This window comes from Bufo gargarizans, chromosome 6 (assembly GCF_014858855.1).
Source record: "Bufo gargarizans isolate SCDJY-AF-19 chromosome 6, ASM1485885v1, whole genome shotgun sequence".
In the NCBI taxonomy this organism is placed as follows: Eukaryota; Metazoa; Chordata; class Amphibia; order Anura; family Bufonidae; genus Bufo; species Bufo gargarizans.
The window spans coordinates 363,595,431-363,620,131 of record NC_058085.1 but is presented as its reverse complement, the minus strand read 5'-3'; the positions used below and the strand labels follow the sequence as shown (position 1 = coordinate 363,620,131).

The following is a 24,701-nucleotide window of genomic DNA, read 5'->3' as shown; positions in this document are numbered from 1 at the left end:
ATATTTCACAAATATATGGTAGAACATTCGTCATATATTCGCGAATATTCGTATTCGAGATATTTGTTTTATTGAGAAAAAATAAATATAAAAACAAAAAAATAAATCGCATAATGCAAATTTTTATGCGAAAAAAGGTGTTGGTCAAAAACGAGTATATAGCACTACAGAATATACTGCTATATATTCGTTATATCGAATATTCGTCATTTTTTTCCATCTGAACAAATGATTCCTCCCTGCTTAAAATGCTTGTGGTCAATGAGTCATTGGCCCACAAGCAAGAAGCAGGGAGGAATCATGACTTTAGATGTTGAAGGAAGACGAATATTCTAAAAAAACTAATATATAGCACTATACCGAATATTATTGTTTTTAATTTTTTTTAGAATATAATTTTTTTTTATTTCCCATTCCAAACAGTACAGTTAAACCCCTTTGGCATACTCCTCCCCACAAGCGTCCCCGTCACCATGGGAACACCTGGTGGTTAGAGTATACCATCGGATCTGAGTTAGATCGTGAAAACTCAAATCCGATGGTATATTCTAACACAAAGGTGTTCCCATGGTGATGGGGGCGCTTGAAGTTAGAGTATACCAACAGGCGCATATTAACTGGCCCCCTGCTGCCTGGCGGCACCTGACCTCTGACAGGGCACTGTGATCCACACAATTAACCCCTCAGGTGCCGCATTGCTATAGGCATACGCCACACAGACCTGTGAGTTTGAGAAGAAGGAGCGCCCTGCGGCCCCAGCGCAGGTAAGTACAATGCTGACTAACTGACCATGGCAGCCGATCGGAGCCCCAGCATTACATTGCTGGGACTCCGATCGGAACTGCCACTGCCACCAATGATCGGGAAGGGAGGGGGGGGGGGCCCACTGCCAGCAATGATTAATACTGGGGAGGGAGGGGGGGGGGGGGAATTGAGGGCGCACTTCCACCGATGATTGTAATACTGGTGGGGGGGGGGGGGTAGGGCGCACTGCCCATGAATGATTTTTATAGTGGGGGGGTGGGGGGGCGCACTGCTGCCCGGCGGCACCAGACCTCTGACAGGGTGCTGTGATCCGCACAATTAACCCCTCAGGTGCGGCACCTGAGGGGTTAATTGTGTGGATCACAGTGCCCTGTCAGAGGTCAGGTGCCGCCAGGCAGCAGGGGGCCAGTATGTATGCGCCTGTTGGTATACTCTAACTTCAAGCGTCCCCATCACCATGGGAACGCCTCTGTGTTAGAATATACCATCGGATTTGAGTTTTCACGCTCTAACTCAGATCCGATGGTATATTCTAACCACCAGGCGTTCCCATGGTGACGGGGACGCTTCTGGGGAGGAGTATGTCAAACGGGTTTAACTGTACTGTTTGGAGGAAAAAAAAAAAAAAAAACGATATTCTAAAAAATTTCAAAATTAATATATTCGCTATATATTTGTTTTTTTTAGAATATTAGTCTTTTTTCAACATCTAAAGCAGGGGTGCACAACCTGCGGCCTGGGGGCCACATGCGGCCCTTGATACCATTCTGTGCGGCCCCCAACCATCTGGTAACAGACATGTATGCCTATGTCTTGTGGCGGCTCACATGTATTTTTCATGTATTTCTCCCATTAGATGGGAGTCCTGGAAGTGTAACTAGACATTAATGGTATATAATGTGTTCAATTTGCCATAAGTACAAAATTTCAGTTGTTAATACACCTTTAAATTTTCATTTCGGCCCTCGTCATTGGTTCAGTCTGGCAATGTGGCCCCCAACCAGGAAACGTTGTGCACCCCTGATCTAAAGTCATGATTCCTCCCTGCTTCTTGCTTGTGGGCCAATGACTCATTGACCACATGCATTTTAAGCAGGGAGGAATCATTTGTTCAGATGTAAAAAATTAGGAATATTCGATATAACGAATATATAGCAGTATATTCGTAATATTCGCAAATTATCGAAGTTGCGATATTTGCAATTAATATTCGCTATTCGCGCTCAACACTAGTGAAGAGAAGTGGTCCCTCCGTCTTTGCTGCAAGCCCGGAAGCAGTGGATCCCTCCGCCAGTACTGCTGACAGAGAAGGAATGCCGCTGACGTAGCTGCCCAGGCTTCGGACCAGCCTGCACCGCAGACGGCACCAGAAGCCCGCGATGACTACCAGGAGGAACCGGCCGCAACATCAGGTAGGAGCAGATGCACTCCCTGAGGCCCAGGCACGGTCCGTAGTTTCCCCTGCACCGCTTCCCGGGGATGCCTAAACCCCGAAGTCCCCTGGGAGATCACCGCTAATGCCCAGACGGCCTGGGAGTCCAAATCCACCGTAGAAGAGTGGGTGAAGCAAGTAGTAGATGACCCCCAGCCAGGAGACCCCAAATTGGCCAGGCGCACTGGTACTGTGCTCTGGTTTTCAGTGGAGAGAGGAGTGGGATTTCTCCAGGACAGCCACTCTGGGTCAGAGATCTTTGTGGGCCGCCGCTCATTCAAGCGACATTACCTACCACAGGCCCGTCACAACCTGTACGCAGGGGACCAGGTAGAATACACCCCTATGCGCTCCGTCCGAGGCCCCTTTGTTGCCGGTGTGACCCTGCTGGCTAAGCCGTTAACCCCTGCAGTCACCCCAGAGACCTGGCAGGAAGACCCAGGCTCTGCAGGGAAAGTGAGATCTTTACAAGAAGAAAAGCAATGGAGCGGGGCGCAGCCTTAGCGAAATGCGGCTTGACTTAGGGGGAAGTAAGTGGCGGATAGGGTTAATTATGTTATGAGGGGAGTGTTCCAGTAGGAGAAAGGAAGGGGTGGAGCGGGTTATGGAATGTGAGTTTAGAGGAAATTGGGGTGGGGCTTATTCAGTCAGTGATAGCGTGGGTAGAAGTTGAGGAGTTTCGGGTGCTTCTGATTTATATGGTAGGATTGGCGTTTAGTGCGGGTTCGTCTTATTCAGTGATTTCGAAACAGGTGTCGGCGATATCCTTCTGGTTGCGCATGAGGGGAATGGCGGATGTGTCTAAATGTTTTATGGTGCGCCAGGCATTGAAGGGTTATCGGAGACGTGTTCACTGGGGATACGCGCCGCCCGGTTTCTTTTGAGATATTGAATTTGTTGTGGAGCCAGGTGGGGGTTACTTGTGTGTCAGGGTATGAGGTGTGTCTTTTTCGTGCGGTTTTTTCACTGGCATTTTTCGGGGCTTTCCGAGTTGGTGGCAAGAAATAGGTGGAGATGGAGGTTTGAGGGGTGGGGATGTGGTGCGCTGCCCGGAAGGATTGGATTGTTTGGTGCGTAGATCGAAAACTGATCCGGAGGGGCGGGGGAGGCGTTTTGTGCGCCACCCTTTGTGGGGTTCTGTGGTTTGGAGGAGTTCTGGGGGGTTCGGCCTGATGTTGAAGGGGCTTTTTTTGTGCACGTGGACGGGTCGGCCTTGTCCCGTTATCAGTTTGTGGCAGTTTTTAGGAAGTGTTTGGGGGCGGCGGGTTTCCAAGCCACGGAGTTTGCATCGCACTCCTTTTGGATTGGAGCTGCTACTGAGGCTGCTCGGTGGGGCTTGGGGGACGATGTGATTCGGCGTATGGGTAGGTGGGAATCCGCGTGTTTCCGTTCCTATGTTAGGCCTCATTTACTGTGACAGGGTGAGCTGTTGGATAGCCGGTTAGCTAGGCTCGGTGGGGGTTCAGGTATGAGGGGTTGCACTTTGTTAACTGCTGTTTTGTTCATTGGTTTTGTTCTGTTTTGTAGTGCCCACCACATGCCTGGCTTGGATTTTTGGCCACTCGTATGTTTATTGGGGAGCCCAGAGAGCAGATGTGCGGAGGAACGGCAGGCAGTTGGGTTTTGAGTCCCATGAGCTTCAGGTCCGCTGGATTGGATTGCGAGGTTTGTTGTGGGGACGGGTGTTGCCAGAATTCAGTTTTTATGTTTCTCTTGATCGCCCTCCGGATATAGTGGTCATTCATGCTGCAGGGAATGATTTGGGTGTTCGTCGTTCCAGAGACGTCATTAGGGACATAAAATTGGATTTGCTGCGGTTGTGGGCTGATTATCCGTCCTTGTTGGTGGTGTGGTCGGATATAGTGGCAAGGAGAGCTTGGCAGATGGCACGGTCGGTGGAGAAGTTAAACAGGGCTAGGGCCAAGGTCAATAGGGAGGTGGGCCGATTTGTGAAGCGGTATGGGGGTTTTGTGGTTCGGCATAAGGACTTGGAGGAGGCATCCCCTTTGTTTTTGAGGTCTGATGGAGTGCATCTAAATGACATTGGAATTGACATGTGGATGCTAGGCCTGCGCGATGGTTTGGAGACTGCTTTGAAGGTGTGGAGTGACGAGCATAGGTGAGGTGACACCTATGTCGTCTGGTGGCACTAAAGAAGGGGAACCTGGGAGGCAATATTTTGGTATAGGTGCATGGCTTTATCTTTACGGCGTGCATCTATGAGGTTTCGGTGGTAAATGGAAAACTGGGGACCCTGATGGGGTTAATAGCCCTGCAGGGATATAAATCGTGCATTTGGGGCCCTTGGGTCGGAGAGTGCGGCCGAGGGTAAAAAAATGATTTAAAAAACGTGGACCGGATGCTCAGATTGCCTTCTAGGATCCCACGGTTTCTTGGTTATAATATATGTTAAAAGTATTATGTTTAAAGTGGTTATAATATATGTTAAAAAGTATGGTGCAGCCATATGTTCTTCCTTGGAAGCTGCGCCAGGCACCTGCAAGTAGCCTTCCAGAACCCCTTCAGCCGGAGGTATTAACCGCCTCTGCACCGGCTAGGGATCCCGGCTTGCAGCAGGTCACAGCTGCATTCTTCAGGCTGTCTTCACAGCCAACACCAAACCCTGAGCTACCAGAGGCAAGAGCGCCCCCTGATGCGCTTCAGTAGCTCGAGCAGTGAGGAGGACATGGATGTCCTTCTCTAAAAATGCATCCTCTTCAACAAATAAGGACTAATGGGAGCCACATCGTGGACTGTTTCTGACGGGTGAGGACCCGTTGGCAGTGTTTTTAACGTTTTCTCTTTCAGGTTGCCCTATTTTGTCCTCACCCTGATGGTCATGAGTTGTAACGACTCCCCCCATCATCATTTAACCCCTCACGTCCAAGTTCATTGTTTTACCCCCTGTCTCAGGTTACACGATAACCTTGTGGAACTATGGTTCTTAAGCTGCTATTTTATATCTCCTTTGGATTACAATTGACTATCTGTTTCCAGAGGATTCAACATCAAGCACTTCAAGTCAAAGGACTCAAGTTATTTTTGAGCCTACTCTTGCATTAATAAAATTGCACTAGTTTTACTAAAAAATGTTTAATGCAACATTACAAGCTTGCACCCAAAGAAAAGACTCAAACGTATACCTGAGCTCTTTGTGATTTCCTATTTAATATTTTTGCACTAATTACCAGTTTACATTTTATGTAACGTTTAAGTATAACATGCCCATTGTGTGTATTCTCTTTTAGGTGGCACAATGTGACCTTCCTGCACTATTTGTGACAATTGCACTTAACATTGCACTTAACCAAAACTGTAGCAACTTACTCACGTATTCCTTATTTTACAGCTCATTCTCTCATTCCTTTATACGGACTGCCTTTATGCGGACGCTTAATACTAATGCTCTACATCTGGAGTTATATATCCTAGGTACGCAGGGTAGGACCAAGTGGCAAGTCCTGGCAGGTCCAGTAACTACACGGGTAACCCCGCTGCTTCGGGAATGGTTAGAAGTCATAGACCCCTCCTTCCTGTTTGTTATATGTTCAGAATTGCTCCCATCCTGAGGTGTTACTTCCAGGAGTTCCATAGGATTATACTACCCTCCTCCTGTGACATGGCCAGAAGTGTATGGAGATGCTAAATACCTCCCCTTCTGAGCCTTTGCGTGCTATAAGCCATATTATTCAGACTTTAGTGCAGGAAAGGGAATACAGGATAAAGCCACCCTTTCATTTGCGGGCATTCCATTACATAATGGTGGGATTACTGAGTAAAGACACCCCCATGCTTTCTTTAGTGTTTACAGCGCTTAGAACACTTCAAAGTCAGTCAGTAATGTTTGCTTAGTGCAGTACTTGGTTCACTGGTTGTACCGAGAGAGGGAAACTGTGAATTGGACACCCTACTAATGCGAGCAGGAACCTTGGGATAGCCATTATATGTTTGTCTATGTATGTCTTTATGTGTAATACATGTAGCACTTTGTATTTTATTGGGTACCCCCAGGGCCGTCTTTACCAAGGGGCAAAAGGGGCAGCTGCCCTGGGCCCAGTTGCTCCTGGGGGGCCCAAGGCAGCTGCCTCTTGAGCCCTGCTAGCTACTGCCCCAGGTGTCAGGCTGTCGGCTACACAGGCATCATGATCGTACTGTGTTAATGATCTAGGACCTTAATGAGTTGTGATCTAGGACCTTAATGACATCATTACCATGTGACCAGGAACCTAGCAATTACTGGTCACATGGCTATGAGGTCATCACAGGTCCTACTGAGTGTTGCAGAAGTTAACTGTGGAGCTTTTTTGTGTAAAGATTACATCAGAAAAAGGTGACAGGGGCTGTTAGGTTAATATACTGTAAACTACTGTATACTGTGTGGTGGGCTGTATACTGTGTGGTGGGCTGTATATTGTGTAATGGGCTGTATATTGTGTGGTGGGCTGTATACTGTGTGGTGGGCTGTATACTGTGTGGTGGGCTATACTGCTGTACTGTATACTGTGGGGGTCTGTATACTGTCGGTGCGGTATAGTGTGGAGTGCAATACTGCTGTACTGTATAGTGTAGGAGGCTGTATTGTGTATAGTTTGGGGTGCTGTATACTGTGGGATACTGTATAGCGTGGGGTGCTAAACTGCATACTGTGTGGTGCTGTATACTATAGGGTGCTATACTGCATACTGTGGGGTGCTGGGGTGCACTGTAACACTAGGGTGAGCCGAGCCCTGGTCTCCTTCCTGCAGAGCGGTGCCCACTACCAGCCTGAGCCCAGCTTCCCAGAGCACTGACCCTGAGCCGCTGGAGTCTTCAGAACTGGAAGTATTTACAGTCATTCACTGGACTCTACCAGATGTGTGGATTTTTTGTGTCTGTGTTGTGGTGGAGGGCGTGATTGCCTGCTAAGGTGTGGGAAGGCGGGATCCAGGGGGCCCATGTAAATTTTTGCCCAGGGTCCAATCAATATTAAAGACGGCCCTGGGTACCCCAGAGCTGGTTCTTCTTCTCCCTCCTAAGCATAAGCCGAGGGCGGCTTAACTCGAAGTAAGGGGGAATGTAACATCCCAGAGTTAGTTACGAAACTCTTTTACCCCGCTACAACTTGTTAAGTGTATTTGTACTGTCATCTAATGTGATTTTATCTAATATTCTCACAAATGTGCATATTATAAGCCAGTTACATATATTTTGCTGTAATTTCCATGTACACCAGCAGGTGGCAGCAATGTGTTATCAGGGACTTAGTTCAGTTTAGTGTTTCTAGACTGGAATAGTACATTCCAGTTTAGCTCCCCCCTCTTTGAGGAGGTGTGGAATGTTCCCACATCCTGCCTCATGGGTGGGGAAGGAAGTTCAGTTAGTGTGTCAGCCACCCCTGCTAGGGGAAGGCTTTGCGTGTAGGAGCTCCCAGTTCTAGAGATCCAAGCCAGTATCTTGTCTCGGCTGAGACAAAAGATCATCATTCCCAGTCTGAGCCTTTCAGCCTCAGCTGGTAGAAAGCAAGCAGCCACCTTAAGAACTCCAGAAAGAACCATACCCTGTGAGCACAACTGTGAGTACTGTCCAGAGACCAAGACAAGCCAAATTCCTCCTCAGCTAGTCAGTCCCCATACAGCAGAAGATAGTGCAGAAGACTCCAGATTCCTGCCACATTACAGAGCCACAAGCAGACGACTTATCCTGCAAGAGAGCTCCAGGCATATGATAGAAGCAGAAGAGATAGATTCCTGCCACACATTGCCAATACCTGCTGGGACTTCAGACTATTGCTGTATCTCACTTGGATGAAAGCTGCATAAAGTAAAGACCAGTTTATATTAGCTTATATTTAGCAGAAAAAGCGAAGAAGGTCACGGCACTCAAAAGGCTATTCAGTGTTTTTATTACACCACAAAATCAGCTGCTGATTTTGTGGTGTAATAAAAACACTGAATAGCCTTTTGAGTGCCGTGACCTTCTTCGCTTTTTCTGGTATTTGTGGGGTCTATGAGGCCGGGACCTGACGTCACGAGCACCGCCGCAGAGCCTCTTGAATGAATTCAAGTAAGTGGTGCTGTCCTACCACTCTTTTTTGTCTGAGCTTATATTTAGCTACGCCCCTGGATCTGCATATTGATTACTACTTATTGCTGGTCTTCTCCTGTACTTGCCATTCTTGTACAGGGGCAGCCTGATGATTAGCCTATAGGAAGGACCCGTCCTATAAAAGTGAATGCTTGTAATTACACCTGCTCACGGCTGCGATATCGACAAAGAGCAGGTAAACAGTGAAGGGAAGACTGAGCTGCCCTCCCACCGATCTGATATCGATGACCAATATTAAAAGTCCTGGAAAACCCCTTTAAGATGGCCGTAATAGGCCCTTAGTTTAATGTCTGCATTATGGTACCAGCAACCCCCTCTCTCTCAGTCCCCATCACCATAGAACCCTATGTTGACTAAAGTTTTGTTCAGATGAACCGTGAGAGGTCCAAGTAGTATGGTCACATGAAACCGGGCAAATCTTTTGTAAGGACGAGACATGGCTTGGATTTGAAAAATGGTTTAAAGCCCAATGCTACATTCACGGTGAAAAAAGAATGGGTGTTAAAAATGGTTGAAATGGTCCGTTTTTAACGCCCCCTGGAATTAATTGTATGGGGGCTGTCGGTCCTATTTTTTTGACAGCCATTATTCACAGACCATAAAAAAAAAAATGGCCTTGTGAATAAAACCAGAGACTGCAACGGTTCTGCAAACAGCTGTGTGACCCTAATGCATTTGATCAGGGTACAGATCCCTACCAGATCCATGTGCTCTTAATGGATAATATGCTTCTTATATTTCCTATGGTGGTTGCCATACCATTGTGTGATGCAGTATTTTGTGAGGTTTTTTTTTTAGGCACAGTCCATATGGAGCAGTTATGGAACACCATACAAAACTTCAGTGATGCCATTTTATATGGTTTTGTGCATAAGCCTGTAGACCAATGGTCTCCACTGTCTTCAATTAGTGGTTGTAATTTAGTCCTTGATCAATTCGCAAACACCACCAAGAGAGGACACTACACTAGAACAAAGGTCAGAATGTGATACACCTTGTCAACCCATCATATCACTATAAATGTTTAAAAGTTTTCAAGGTATGATAATATTACCTTGTCACCTACCTCTTACTGTTTCCATGGAAGATGAACTTCTTGATTGATCAGACTCTTCTGAAATCTTTTGCTGGTGAGGTAAAGGTTTATTTTTGGAGGAAATTTGGACCTTGTTGATATTAACTGGTTGGATCCTTGGTAACTGACTTATTCCTGGTCCCGTTGGATAATCTCTCTGAGGAATGGCAGGAAGGTTTGAGTTACTGAACCTCTTAGCAGTTGGTTTAGCTCCAACGTTGCTCTTTTTATGCCTTATGGTGGGCCGTCTCACCAGGGGATTCTCTGATGGTTTCATAGATCTAATTTCACTTACCCCACCAGAATTTCCTACGTATCGAGTGGGTTGAGGAGGAAGCCACACAGGGGCCACTGATGGAGCCATCATTGGTTTTGTATCAGATGGTCCCTCAGTAGATTTAAGGGAATATTTGGATTCTACAACAATGTTTTTGGTGTTCTTGTTGCGAAGAAGGACCTGATTATTTTTAGGTGCTGACTGGAAGGTCCCTTGACTTGTATTTTCCATGTCGCCTTGTTTAAAGTTCTCGTTCTGGTAGAACCCAGACTCTTCTTGCATGTCACTTAGCAGAAGCATGGGGTTAAATATTTGCGTAGGGTAGAACGTATTTTGCTTTGCTGATCTTGTATCTGTTGTCCCATGTTTAGTTTTGTTTTCATCCTGCATTGGAAACAAGACAGAGGTTGTGGGTTGCGTGAGAATTTCATCTGAAGTAGGGCTATAAGAAGAGGTAAATTTGTCACAAGGAGGAGTCACACTTCTCAATCGACCCCTCGATAAACCTCCAGTACTGGAGCTGGCTTGTGGCTTTTCTTCTTGGTCAAGAATCAAGCAAGGATCTGTGTTACTCCGCTGCCTTCTTACGAGTTTGACATTTTCCAAATTTGTATCTGTAGTTTTTGAACTAGAGTCTTGGCCAGAGCCAATCACAGGATGAACATCACTCAAAGTACTTTCTTGGTAGCATGACTCTCTGAAAGGTTCTTGCATGGTTTCTTGTCTGTTTATACATTTTGACTCTATACTCTTTTGTAACAATTCATGAGCTTTACTTTTTGAACTAGATCGGACTATATCGTCTGATAAAATCCCAATGTCCTTTAATCTGACAGGAAAAAATTCTAGTTTATAGTGGTCAGGCTCATCCGGAGGAACTTCTTGAACATGATGATCCACGTGTGAGAAACTTAGTTTACCATGAGTGTCCAACATGGTCATTTCCTCTTCTGGAACCGGTTCTGGATCACTTAACCTCGGATGCTGGAGGCTTGAATCATCTTTTGAGTCACTGGTTTGTTCTGTATGTACTACTGATAGGTGCAAACATGGTTCACTGATTTCTTGGACACCAGAAGACACCTTTTGGAGATTGAGCTCTGCGTTGTATCCAAGCCACAGACTTTCAGAAGGTTCATTTTGCCTCTTCTCTTCCATCAGTCGTGGACTATGAACATCCAGTTGAGTTTCGATACTCATTGTACAGTCCATATCTGATGACAAATCATTAGTAACTTGTGTATACTGCAGCTCATGCACTGTGTCTTGGTCCAATACATTAGGATTATCTTCAGAAAGTCCTTCACCAGTCCCTACTAGATCCTTACTACTATGTAGCTTGTCTTCAAGCCTATCAAATTCTACATAGGCAAGCTCTAGATCCTCAGTTAGTGTGTGTTTACTGGATGCTTCTGTTAAATCCCATCTCTGTTTGAAAACATAATAATCCTGCTCATCTTCAAAGGTGGCATTTTCATCAAGGAGTCTTGAAGATCCTACGAAGCCCTGATTAGTTTTCATCTGAACTCGTTTTTTGGCCATTTCACTTTCTTCACTAGACTCTTTAGTGATGATTCTGTCCTCACTCACAACTTCCTTCATGTCCATCATGCTGGCATCTCCAGCTTCTGTATCCTCAGGGTCAGGTATACCCCGTAAAGCATTTTCTTCAACAGCCTTAATATAGATGCCTTGCATCTTATGACCTTCAATCCCTTTGTAGATATCCTGTTTTTCTTCATGGTCTTTCTCCGTATAGACAAACTGTGTCTCTTCATGAAAGGACTCTTTAGAGACATTCAGGACTTCTTCATTGATGGCTTCTATGTAGATATCGCAAGGCTCATCAGAATCTCTCTCTCCACAGACATTGAGTGTTGCTTGACAAACTGTCTCATGGCGGTCAAGTTCATCAGTCTCTAGTATTTCTCCACTTTTTATCAATCTATTTTCGTATGGTCGCTCTGTATTTAAGGTCCCTTTTTTATCATCGGTGGTTTCGTCATTCAGTGCCTGGTCAGGAACAGCAGTCTTACAGTCTTCATCAAACTCCTCACTCTCAATCCCAAAGAGTGTCTCATTGCCCTGTAGCTCTCCTTCTGCATTAAGACCATGAGGCCTAGTCATGTCACCAGCTACTAACCCACTGACTGTGTCCTCATTAGGATACCTAGTCAAGTCATGGACTGGTTCAAGAATAAAAGACCCAGTTTCCTCATGGACCATCTCCTGTTCACAAGCCTTAGCCTCCTCATTGACAGTCTCCTGACCATAAGACTCTATATCATCATTAGATGCGTCCTGACTATGAAGTGTGACCTCCCTGTTATCTGTCATCTTGTTGCCATGACTAAAAGGGCCAGCCCCTTTACTGGATATCTGTAAAGCAAAAAGCATAGTCTCCTCAGTGACTGACTTTGGACCATGAATCTCATCTACCTCATTTACAGTCTCCTGTTCTTGAGGCCCAGCCTCCTCAATGACTATCTCTTCACCAGCCGGCTCAGCCGTCTCATTAATTGTATCCTGACCATAAGCCCCAGCCTTCTCACTGTCTGTCTCCTGTCCATGAGATCCAGCTTCCTCATTGACTGCGTCATGACCATGAAGCTCACCCTCCTCAATTACTGTATCCAGACCAGCAGAACCAGCATCCTCACTGAACATCTCATGACTAAGTGTCTTCTGACCATACTGCCCAGCATCCTCACTGACTGTCTCATGATTATACTTCCCAGCGTCTTCACTGACTGTCTCATGATCATAAGGCTCAGCATATTCACTGACTGTCTCATAACCATGAGGTCCAGCATCTTCACTGACTGCCTCATACCCATGAGGTTCAGCATCTTCACTGACTGTCTCATGATCATAAGACCTGGTCTCATAACCATGAGGTTCAGCATCCTTATTCACTGTTTCCAGTCCATGAATTTCAGCATCTTTCCCTATTTCTTCCAACAGAGCTTCATCAATCTTTCTGTGTTTCTCCTGACCAAGAAAACCTGCGCTCTCACTCACTGCCTTATGACCATGAATCCCTGGATCCTTAATATCTGTCTCATGACCATAAATGCTAGCGTCCTCACTCACTATGGCATGACCATGAAGCCCAGCGTCCTCACTCACTATGGCATGACCATGAAGCCCAGCGTCCTCACTCACTATGGCATGACCATGAAGCCCAGCGTCCTCACTCACTATGGCATGACCATGAAGCCCAGCGTCCTCACTCACTATGGCATGACTATGAAGCCCAGCGTCCTCACTCACTATGGCATGACTATGAAGCCCAGCGTCCTCACTCACTATGGCATGACTATGAAGCCCAGCGTCCTCACTCACTATGGCATGACTATGAAGCCCAGCGTCCTCACTCACTATGTCATGACTATGAAGCCCAGCGTCCTCACTCACTATGGCATGACTATGAAGCCCAGCGTCCTCACTCACTATGGCATGACTATGAAGCCCAGCATCCTCACTGATCATTTCTTGACCATGAATTTCATGATCACTTACTAATTCATTACCATCAATCCCGACATCCTTACTGACTGATTTCTGACCATAAATGCCAATGTCCTCACTGACCGTTTCATGACCATGTAGCCCATCGTCCTCACTGACCGCTTCCTGACCATGAAGCCCATCGTCCTCACTGACCGTTTCATGACCATGTAGCCCATCGTCCTCACTGACCGTTTCATGACCATGTAGCCCATCGTCCTCACTGACCGTTTCATGACCATGTAGCCCATCGTCCTCACTGACCGTTTCATGACCATGTAGCCCATCGTCCTCACTGACCGTTTCCTGACCATGAAGCCTATCGTCCTCACTGACCGTTTCCTGACCATGAAGCCTATCGTCCTCACTGACTGTTTCCTGACCATGAAGCCCATCGTCCTCACTGACTGTTTCCTGACCATGAAGCCCAGCGTCCTCACTGACTGTTTCCTGACCATGAAGACCAGCGTCCTCACTGACTGTTTCCTGACCATGAAGCCCAGCGTCCTCACTGACTGTTTCCTGACCATGAAGCCCAGCGTCCTCACTGACTGTTTCCTGACCATGAAGCCCAGCGTCCTCACTGACTGTTTCCTGACCATGAAGCCCATCGTCCTCACTGACTGTTTCCTGACCATGAAGCCCATCATCCTCACTGACTGTTTCCTGACCATGAAGCCCATCGTCCTCACTGACTGTTTCCTGACCATGAAGACCAGCGTCCTCACCTACTGTTTTCTGACCATGAAGACCAGCATCCTCACTGACTGTTTTCTGACCATGAAGACCAGCATCCCCAGTGACTGTTTTCTGACCATGAAGACCAGCGTCCTCCAAGATATTTTCTAGACTATGATGCCCAGCATCCTCAGTGACTAGTTCCAGACCATGAAGCCCAGCGTCCTCCAAGATATTTTTTTGACCATGATGTCCGGCATCCTCATTGTGCTTCTCTTGACCACAGGATTCAGCATCTCCAACCTTCTCTTCATCATACAGCTCAGGTTCAAGCACAACACTCTTTTCGCTGGCGGTCTCCCATTCATCCGTATCATCACTAGATGTCTCAAAGGGAGTCTTATTTTTCTCTTTATGGTGTTTCATTTCACTGTCTAGAGGTCTCTCCTCGGTAGTGGTCTCCACCACAGCAGGAGATGCCTCCAGTTCACCAGGTGAGGTGGCTACATGTATTTCTGCTGTGTCATCATTAGACGATGATGTGTCATGTGATCCTTGACACAGTTCTTCATGGCAGGGAGACAGACTGGCCTGTGTCCCAGGATTTATGATTTCATTACGCAGCATTTCCAAGGTAGGCAGCCGCAAGTTCTCCAGTAAATCAGAGTCTGACTCCATGGCTGTCTCATAACCGAGGCCTCTGCCTTCTGTCTCTCCTGTTCCTCTGCACGTAGACTTCACAGCTGTCTGCCAGCTGATGGTTTCCTGCTCTGGTCCTTGCTCATCTGTACTTTCCATTGTCACTCCATCTGTAAGAGAAATGCAAAAATTTTATGAGCTATCACTTTCTGTTTTAAATCACCTTCTCCACATCTCTAGGTGCATGGACCAAATGCAGGGCGAGCTACCTGCTAGAGTCCAGAATGTAAAGTGCAAGGTTCCAGCACAAAACTTCCTTTATTAAGTCATGGAAGATGACAAAAGTAAAAACATAAGCAAGACCTACGCATTTCGGGTGGACACCCTACTTGTAAACATGTTTAGGTTCTTACTTTTGTCATCTTCCAGGAAGTTTTATGCTGGATTGGTGATGGAGCCCTGCACTTTACTTTCAAGAGAAACGCAAAAGAAGTGACAAAAGAGAAAACGAAAAATAAACACACAACGGAAAAGGTTATTTAAAGGGAGTGTCCATCGGTGGTCAGGGCTTGATGGGCACCAACAAAGGTCTCTGCATTAACCTCACTGCCTCCTGCAGGTAGAAAGGTTTAGGGCCCTTTTACACGGGCAGATCCTCTGAGCGCTAAATCAAAAGATACAACATGCTGATCAGCAATCATTAGAATGGGGATGAATGATCGCTAATGCGATTATTCTTCCTTATACACTTTTCATTTGTTGCCAGCACATCCCGTTTACACAGGCTGATGTTTTGTTGATGAAATAATGGCGGATAAAAGATACTATCATAGAATAAGCGATCGATCGTTCATCGGGTGGTCAGAGCCATATATAAAAGCGGCAATTATTGAGAAAATGTTCATTCCGATCAACGCCCAGTGTAAAAGGACCGTAGTAGGACTGGATCGTAGGAGGAATGCCAGCCACATAAATGAGGAGGGCGACTTCCTGCAGGCAAGTGGAAGAGGGGCTTATGATTATAGTACCTATAGCTTAAAGGGGTCCTCGGAGAATAGTAAACTCCATTAAGATGACTGGGCAGGGTGCAAAAGTTAAAACCAAAATCTCAGCTGTCTGGGTCCAGAGTCGAGCTCCCTTCTCCTCTGCTTGTGACATGCCATCTACATGCACATCACCGTGGTGGTCACCTGCCATGCCTGAACATGTCACAGTTGAGGCCATTGATTGTCCAGCGGTGACTGGAAGTGGCAGGGAAGGGAGCTCCAATCGACTCGGAGTGCCTGTAATAGGTGAAACTTGGAAAAAAAATAAAAATAATAACTTTTTGTACCCTGCCATGTCAACTTGGGTTCCCAGTTCCGGAGAACCCCCTTTAAGACTGGGTAGATAAATTCTGGTCACCACATGGCCGCATGATTTTGTAAAATGGTGGCCACTATGGCAGAGCAGGGCGTCAGTCGAAGCGCGTAAAATCGGACCAGAAGGTTCACGTAGCAGTTGAGGTGGGATTAACTCCTCATGTATACAACCATATGTATTTTGTGGTCTGCAACTTTTTTTTACTTTATCAGGTCAATGGTCCGCATCTTGCGGCCAAGTATAGCACATGTTCTGTACTTTTGGATGGATTATCCGCGTGCTTTCCGAATCTGAAAAAAGATTATTTTTGTACAATACGGACCATGGACCCGTTGAAGTCAATGGGTCTGCAATATAATGTGCACCACACACAGACTGCATCACAGATACGGTCATGTGCATGAACCCTAAAACCACATTGGGAAAAAACTATGATGCGGTTTTAATACGATTTTCCATGCGGACGCAATTTTTACTGTTTTCACCTTTAATAACCACAACTGCATCAAAAACCACATCACAACTGCTAGGTTTGAACAGACCTTTACCCTAAGTTCACACCTGAGCGTTTTACAGCGCGTTCAAACGCGCTGTAAAACGCTCAACACATGAAAACCAATGCTTCCCTATGGGAATGGTTCTCACCTGGGCGTTTTACAGCGCGTACGATCGCGCTGTAAAACGCCTGACGCATAATCAAGTTCTTGAGCTTCTTTGGGGCGTTTTGACGCGCGTTTGTGGCCATAGGACACTGCAATCAATCACTCAAACGCGCGTTTACTATTACAAAAAACGCGCATAAAAACGCGCGACAAAAACGCACGTAAAATGCGCGTTTGAGAAACGCTCAGGTGTGAAAGCAGGGTTAAGGAATGAGCACCGCGCTTACCATACAGACCGATAGGCCTGTAACGGTTTTATCCATTATCCGTATATGCAAATGGTGCAAGTCGCACAATAAAGTCAGAAAGTTGCAGAAATTTTCAATCCAGAAAACTCTGATCTTCCTCTGCGCCAGTGGCCTGCAGCACACGCTGGGAGTTGTAGTTGCATAAGAGATACTGAATCACTTTATTTTTTTTACAGGTAAGTTCACGACCGCCTGTCTGAGGTGAGGCGACAAGGCAGTGGCACGCCAAGAACTTTCTGTTAACCCCCACGGCACCAGTGCAGCCCAATTTAGCCATGCTGTCGTACCAGTATCTGTAAAGATAAAATTAGCCAGACTCCTCCCCGGAGGCGCTCACGCCCTGCGACTTTATTACGTGAACCTGCTGCCAGATGACCCAGGAACCATGGCTCCAGAAAATGCAATTCTATAATTAGTGGAGGTGCGGTGACCAGACAGCGAAATAATGAGTATAATAGTGGTGTATGATGGGAGTCGTTTTCTGTCTGAATATTCATAACTGGGGCGACATCACCAACTTGTGTTGTGAAAATTGCCGCTTTACAAAACTTAGGGGACAAAGTCGACTCAAATAAGTACAACCAACTCCTTTGATGCCGACAAGTTGCCCTCTAGTTTCGTATAAATAAAGTTTATTGAGAGAAGAAAGATAGGCCTCATCTACAAAGTCAGTGCAGTTGCCCATAACAACCAATCAGATTCTAGCTTTCAGTTTTCTACTGCAGTGAGGAGATCGCTCGGTTGCCATGGGCAACGCCTCCATTTTATGTTCTATTAGTTTATATATGATATGTTGTCTTTAGTTGCAGTGTTGCCCTGGGGAGGTCCCAGCAACAGCTCATCGGGTCATCATTTCAATAAGCTTTATTTATACAGAAGTGAACACCTTAGGCCTCATGCACACAATCATATTTTCAGTCCGCGTCCAATCCATGGACACATTCATTTCTATGGGGGCCACAAAAAATAAAAATACGAACAGCACACATCGTATCGTACATTTGAGGTGCATTTATCAATGTAATTACGCCAGTCAGATATATATACGAAAAATGGTGGCGAACTGCGGCAAAGACAACACGATGTACCTCAGTTCTTGCGCCATATTCCTCAAATGAAACGCCAAATGTCATATTTATTAAGGCTCTTCCCTCTAGAACATTCCTTTTTTTTTTTAAACGTGTAAAAGGAGGCAAGGCTTACATCTCGGGCAAATCCGTGTCAAATTCCGCAACCGAATCAGCCAGTAACACGAGCGGATTTTGGTGCGGAAATGCAGTGAAATTATGGAAACCCGCCGTGTGCATGTACCCTGAGGCGCGTTCACGCTGTATTTACTGATGGGGATTTTGTTGCCTGACATAGCTGTTTCACTGGTATAAATGAAATCTGCGCCGTGGATCACAAGTCGACGATCAGGTCAGTTTATGCCCACGGTGGCCACATGCAGATTTGACTCATAAAGGAGGCTAAATCCACAGGCGGATCCGAGCGAATGCAGACTGGGAAGCCGCGTAAGAAATCCAAGGGTCAACCTCAGATATCTGCTGCAGATTCCACAGCTGATACATGTAGGGTTTCCCCGAGGTGCACAGGCTGTGTGAACATGGCCTTAGGCTTCATGCACATATTTTCATTCCGTGTCCGTTCCTTCTTTTTGCGGACTGTATACGGAGCCATTCATTTCAATGGGTCCGCAAAAAAAACGGAAGTTACTCCGTGTGCATTCTGTTTCCATATGTCCGTATTCCTGTTCCGCAAAAAAAAAAACTGAACATGTCCTATTATTGTTCGCATTACGGACACGGATCGTACTGTTCTATTAGGGGTCAGCTGTTCTGTTCCACAAAATACAGAATGTACATGGATGTCATCCGTATTTTTTGCGGACCGCAAAATACATACGGTCGTGTGCATGAGGCCTTAGACTGTGACTTATGGCACGTGATATATTGCGATGCAAGCTTGATAGTAGTACGTAGACAGAGGGTACCGTCATATATGTCACACAGCATTTTCTCCGCCATACGGGCATTAACGCAGGGCAGGACGTTTGGGCACTAGTGGTTATTATCGCACGCATTGCCTTAAGGCCAGGACAGATATATTATGCACGCCATAACCTCACGTACCCAGGGAAGACACATTGTGATATCATATGGGATCACATGCTAAAAATATACAACGTGGTTATTGCCAAAATACATTTGTGGGCATTCCCCCAACCTTTAGTCGCGGTTCGCCTATTGCAGGGTGACTATGGACACTGAACAACATGGCTGCTGCGTAAAAAATAAAAAAGGTAAACAATGAATAAGAAAAGAACTACAACATGTCCCCTAAACCACGTCGTCACGCGCGGCCTCCTCTGTCCCGGGGTAACTTTCGCCCACCTGATAAGCGGTCACCAGGGTCCACGTCGGCGCCACGCTGGTGGTAACCCTTTCTGGTCCTCCTCACTGGCCGGTGTAAAATGGTTAACTGATAGATCTCACTATCCAGGAGACGAGCTGTGATTTTGAGGTCTGCGGGTGGAATCTGACCCCCTCCCTGGTCCTGACAACTCCGAGGGAGGGGGGTCAGAGATCCGGTTAAACATTACACCTCAGTTACAGATCAGCTACAAGTAATTGGACTTTACAATTCGTGGCCCCCCGGGGCTCTGCAGGGCCCATCGGCATGTTATCAGGAAAAAGCCAAGTTCTACTACAGACCAGGGGGGCCATAACCTGCGACTCTCCTGCTGTTGTGATACTACAACTCCCAGCATGGCCTAGGAAATAGTGCAGGGTGAAGACCGCCAGTATACGCAGCACTGAGCACAGGATGGGTGTAAAGGTTACTGGGAGGAACTGAAAGAGCAAAAGCAAAATGCCGCTTATCGTCTTACCGGTGCACTGCGCAGATATCCCAGGGGGGGTCCACAGCAGGTTCTCGCCCCCCCTCTAAACGACTAACGATCAATGGGATGTGACAGTCACACTCGGTCCCACCGGGAATAAAGGTATTTCCTGTAATGGAGAGGAGAGCAGGCAGGTGAGACAGCCGCAGTATGTCAGGGAGGGGTGGGGGAGGGGAGGCACAGGTGAGACACACCTACAAAGGCTCGGACGTCAGTGGAGCAGACAGGCAGGGACAGGCTGAGACAGCAATACATGCAGCAGAGAGCGCTCAGGAGGACATGCCAACCAGACGTCTGCCATACCTGGGGAGAGAGCGGCACTGTGCCTTTAAGAAGATTAAAGATTAGGAAATCCCCCATGAGTCCCGAGTTCTGCTGTAGACTTCTGTCTTTTACCAGGAAAGCTGGGTGACAACCAATTTGGCCACCACTACAGCTCCCAGATGGGGGTTTTTCAACAGTTTTTTTGCGGAATCTGTCGTTACCCAGTGGCATGACCGACTGTCCGTCCATTCCGGACCATGGGAAAGCATTTTTTGCAAATCAGTTTGTCGCCATAATGCATCAGAAAATGTAGATGTCAGGTCTGAGATCCTACGCCCCCCACGGCCACGCCAATTTTGGTGGCATTGTTTTCCTTTTTTTTTGCCTTCCAAGAGCCATAACTTTTTTTTTTTTTTTTTTTTTTTTTTTTTTTTTGAATGTTTTAATGTATTGTAAAACTGAAAAAGGTGGTGGGCTGGAATGGAAAAAAAAATTCCGCAATTTCACCATTGTTTTTTGAGTTTCATTTTAAGGGCTCACGCACACGAACGTATTTTGTTTCCGTGTCCGTTCATCGGCAGAACCATTCACTTCAATGCTGCAAAAAAATTAAAAATAAAATCTGTGTGCATTTCGCTTCCGTATTTCTGTTCCACGAAAAAAAATAGAGCATGTCCTATTATTGTCTGCATTACGGACAAGGATAGGACTGTTCTATTAGGGGCCAGCTGCTCCGTTCTGCAAAATACGGAAGGCACACAGACGTCATCCGTATTTTTTTCGGACCACTTCGTAGTACAAATAACACGATCACTGTATTCAGTGCGATTATTACACCAACACCAAGTTTATATAGTGTTTAAAAAAACATGTACTCGCACCTATAAGGCCCCTTTCACCCGCACTGAATCCTGACCCATTCATTTCAATGGGTCTGTGTACATGAGTGTTTTTTTTTTTTTTCACGCATCAGTTCTGCGTTGCGTGAAAAACGCAGCATGTTCTATATTCTGAGCTTTTCGTGCAGCCCTGACCCCATAGACGTGAATGGGGCTTCAGTGAAAAACGCATTGCATCCGCAAGCAAGTGCGGATGCGATGCGTTTTTCACTGATGGTTGCTAGGAGATGTTGTTTGTAAACCTCCAGTTTCCTATCACGCGCGTGAAAAACGCATCAAAACAAATTGCACCCGCGTGGAAAAAACTGACTGAACTTGCTTGCAAAATGGTGCGAGTTTCACTGAACGCATCCGGACCTAATCTGTTACGCTCGTCTGAAAGAGGCCTAACTTTTTTATTTTCCTTTGGTCTCATGCACACGACCATTCCGTTTTTTGAGGTCTGCAAATTGCAAATCTGCAAAACAGAGAAGCCGCCCGTGTGCCTTCCGCAATTAGCGAAACGGAACAGGCGGCCCATTGTAGAAATGCCTATTCTTGTCTGCAAAACGGACAAGAATAAGGCATGTTATATTTTTTGGGGGGGACCACGGAACGGAGCACAGAGTCCGCATCTTTTGCGGCCCCATTGAAGTGAAAGGGTCGGCACCCGAGCCGCAAAAACTGTGGCTCGTATGCGGACCAGAACAACGGCCATGTGCATGAGGCCTTTGATAAAGCTTTGTGAGGGCTTGTTTTGTTTTTGAAGGGTGAACTGTGTTTTTTATTAGTTTTGTTCTGGGTTACATACAGCTTTTAGGTTTTTTTTTTCTATTTTTTTTGCAGGGGAGACAAAGTGACCCAAAAATGTAATTGTGACAAATGATTTATTTTTCCAGCTTTGCAGGATAAAGGAAGATAATGAAATTTTGTTTCAGGTGCAGCAATACCAATTTTGTTTGTTTTTTATTTTTTGTTTTGTATTAATACTTGTTAGTGTGTTTTTTTTTTTGTGTTTTTTTTTGTGATCATTTGATCGCTTGTGCAAATCACTGCGCTGCTTCCTATTACTTCTTGCAAGAGTAGTAACATGGCAGGCCAGGGGGGAAGAGGGGGGGATTCCCCCCCCCCCACCCCCATTGTGAGGGGGAATTCACACTTGGCCAATTTGCTTCACAATCTGAACGAGGCAGAAATTTGTTTTATTTTTTTTTTACTTGCAGAAATTCCTGCAACAAATCTTAAGAATACCAGTATAGCATGTGGTTTTGGCCATGATTTTTCCAGTCCAGTAGTGATGCAACTCTGCAGATGTGTGTGAATGGGTGCTGAGGATAAAGAACCCCCCCCCCCCCCCCCCCAAAAAAAAGGGCAAAAAAAAGGGCAAAAAAAAAATCAATATAGTTTGACTTATTAACCTCTATGATGCAGACCTAAGAGACAGTGTATTTATCCTGCACCTTGTTAGACGCGTATCGCTTGCTGCTCTCATGGATAAGGGCTCATGCACATGAATGTATTTTCTTTCCATGTCCGTTCCGTTTTTTTTTCGTTTTTTTTGTGGACCGTATACGGAACCATTCATATCAATGGTTCCGCAAAAAAAACTGAAGTTACTCTGTGTGCATTCCGTTTCCGTATGTCCACAGAAAAACAGAACATGTCCTATTATTGTTCGCATTACGGACAAGGATAGGACTGTTCTATTAGGGGCCGGCTGTTCCGTTCCGCAAATTATGGAATGCACACGTACGTCATCCGTATTTTTTGCGGACAGCAAAATACATACGGTCGTGTGCATGAGTCCTAAAAGGGGAGATTTTGTGGCAGAAAATTCCGCGACTGAAAATCCGTTCTAATCGTTTGAATGAGACAGCAAGCGCATGGATTTCTGCAAGCTCCATTTCAGTCGCAGAATTTTCTGCCACAAGATCTGCAGTGTGTGAAGGAGCCCTTATCAGAGTTGTGTAAAGGGATGATTATTGGCTTGGGCCCTTGGGTGGCGGTATTTCTGACACTGCGCAGTGTGAACTGATCTCGTGCTGCTGCGGTGAGTGTATGGCGAGTCGACAAATGTCGCCACTCCGAATTAGCGACGTGGAGACTACGGAGCATCATAAGTAGAGATGAGTGAATTTGCGGTTATGAAACTGATCCGTTTTGCAGCCCATAGACTTCTATTATGACGGAATGAATAACAGAATGCCTCCCGTCATAGAATTGCGTTATGGTCCGTGGTAACGAAATCCATAACGCAATTCACCTGTGACAACCTACCAGCCGCTCCCTGTCCGTGCTGCACAGCGGTAGCGGTGGATATTAGCTGGACTCCACTGTCTATCTATGTAAATCTATATATTTATTTTTTTACAATTAAACCTGATTTTATGTTTCGTCGCACTTCTAGAAGCCGTTCTATTCTGCTCCCGGCGTACAGTGTCACGGCGAGTGTTCTCTAACGAGAGAGGCTGTCCGGCACAGCCGCGTTACTGTAGGTGACCGCGTGGGCGTCTCGAGGCACCCCAGCTCCTGCAGGCGCTCGGCACCCCAGCTTCCGCCGGCCCTCGGCACCCCAGCTTCCGCCGGCTCTCTGCACCCCAGCTTCCGCCTGCCCTCGGCACCCCAGCTTCCGCCTGCCCTCGGCACCCCAGCTTCCGCCGGCCCTCGGCACCCCAGCTTCCGCCGGCCCTCGGCACCCCAGCTTCCGCCGGCCCTCGGCACTATTACATCACGGCGCGGGAAGAATCTAACAAATATAATAACAATACAGGTTTTGCTTCTCAATAATAGAAAAGGAATATTGTGATACGAAAAGTCAACATATAACATGACGTCTCCGCCCGGAGTGGGACGCAGCTGAGCGCACCGAGATAAAGGGGCTTTTCCTGTCAAAGGAGACGTAAGAAATAAACAGAAAATGACCGTAGTGACCGGTCTAACTATTATTACACCCCAGCGTTCACCTCGAGCACACAGACGTCACACACGGCGAAGAACAACGCGTCACAATATTTAGTCTTCTCTACTTACAGCCAAGAGGGAAGAATCTGCAAATATGTGAGACATTTCCCTTGTGAGCAGTGGCCACGCTCCGGGCTGTTCAGCAGGTTTTTAAGAAACTTGAAACACAAGTAGCTCCCCCTTGTGGTCACCAAGAGCAAGTGCAAGTCCTAGTAAAATCCACAGCTCCACCTTCTGCTTACAATGTTACTATAGCCCAGGCATGTTCAACCTGCAGCTCTCCAGCTGTTGCAAAACTACAACTCCCAGCATGCCCAAACAGCCTAGAGATATCAGCCTACAGCAGGGCATTGTGGGAGTTGTAGTTTTACAACAGCTGGAGGGCCGCAGGTTGAGCATGCCTGCTTATAGCCAATGGTGGATTTTGCTACATTTATTATTGTTCAGTTCTTTATTATCACACGCAGTGAAACAGTCAATAAGCAGCTGTTCTTATGATGTGCTAAAATAATGCCGCCATACAGGGCTCAAATACTAATTATCCCAGGAATCCTTATAATCCGGTACTGCTCGTTTCCAGGTCCATATCCCACTCATTCGCTTGCCCAAAGCCAAGGGTGCAACCAGTGTGTAGAGGTGCAGTCGAACTTGCGCCCTCTCATAGTGAACAGGTCATAGCTGGGCCCCGAGACCATCATGTTACTCCAGTGGCCAAAGAAGCCATAGTATTTGAGGCTATACATAAAAGACTACGCTGCAACAATGTGCACAATAGAATACTGCAGACACCACCGCTGTCGCCATACAACCTTCCCAGCTTCATTAACCATCCCATATGTGTCATACTGGTTTAACAGGAAAAAAAGGATTAACACATCGAGATCCAGGAGCTCAGAATGTGGAGAGGAATTAGTGACTAAGACACAGAAGCCCCCGAGATACGTGTAGTGGCTGGAAAAGGCAA

At 46.3% G+C, this 24,701-nt stretch overlaps 1 protein-coding gene across 5 annotated transcripts in view; it reads right to left on the bottom strand.

Annotated features, from left to right (window-relative positions):
* Window positions 1-23,890, bottom strand: part of LOC122940080 — a 51,157-nt gene extending 27,267 nt beyond the window's left edge. The window contains exons 1-4 of one of the 5 annotated variants that reach the window (XM_044296423.1): window positions 23,807-23,890; window positions 19,623-19,743; window positions 12,782-14,630; window positions 9,348-12,709 (exon numbers count right to left, since the gene is read on the bottom strand). In XM_044296423.1, the coding sequence (XP_044152358.1) occupies window positions 9,348-12,709; window positions 12,782-14,619 (5,200 nt within the window). In that variant the 5' untranslated portion in view covers window positions 14,620-14,630; window positions 19,623-19,743; window positions 23,807-23,890. Of the gene's footprint in view, window positions 1-9,347; window positions 14,631-19,622; window positions 19,797-23,806 lie in introns of those variants that run through there. The other 4 variants (XM_044296424.1, XM_044296422.1, XM_044296420.1 and 1 more) reach the window with 4 other exon arrangements.
* Window positions 23,891-24,701: the final 811 nt, after the last annotated feature.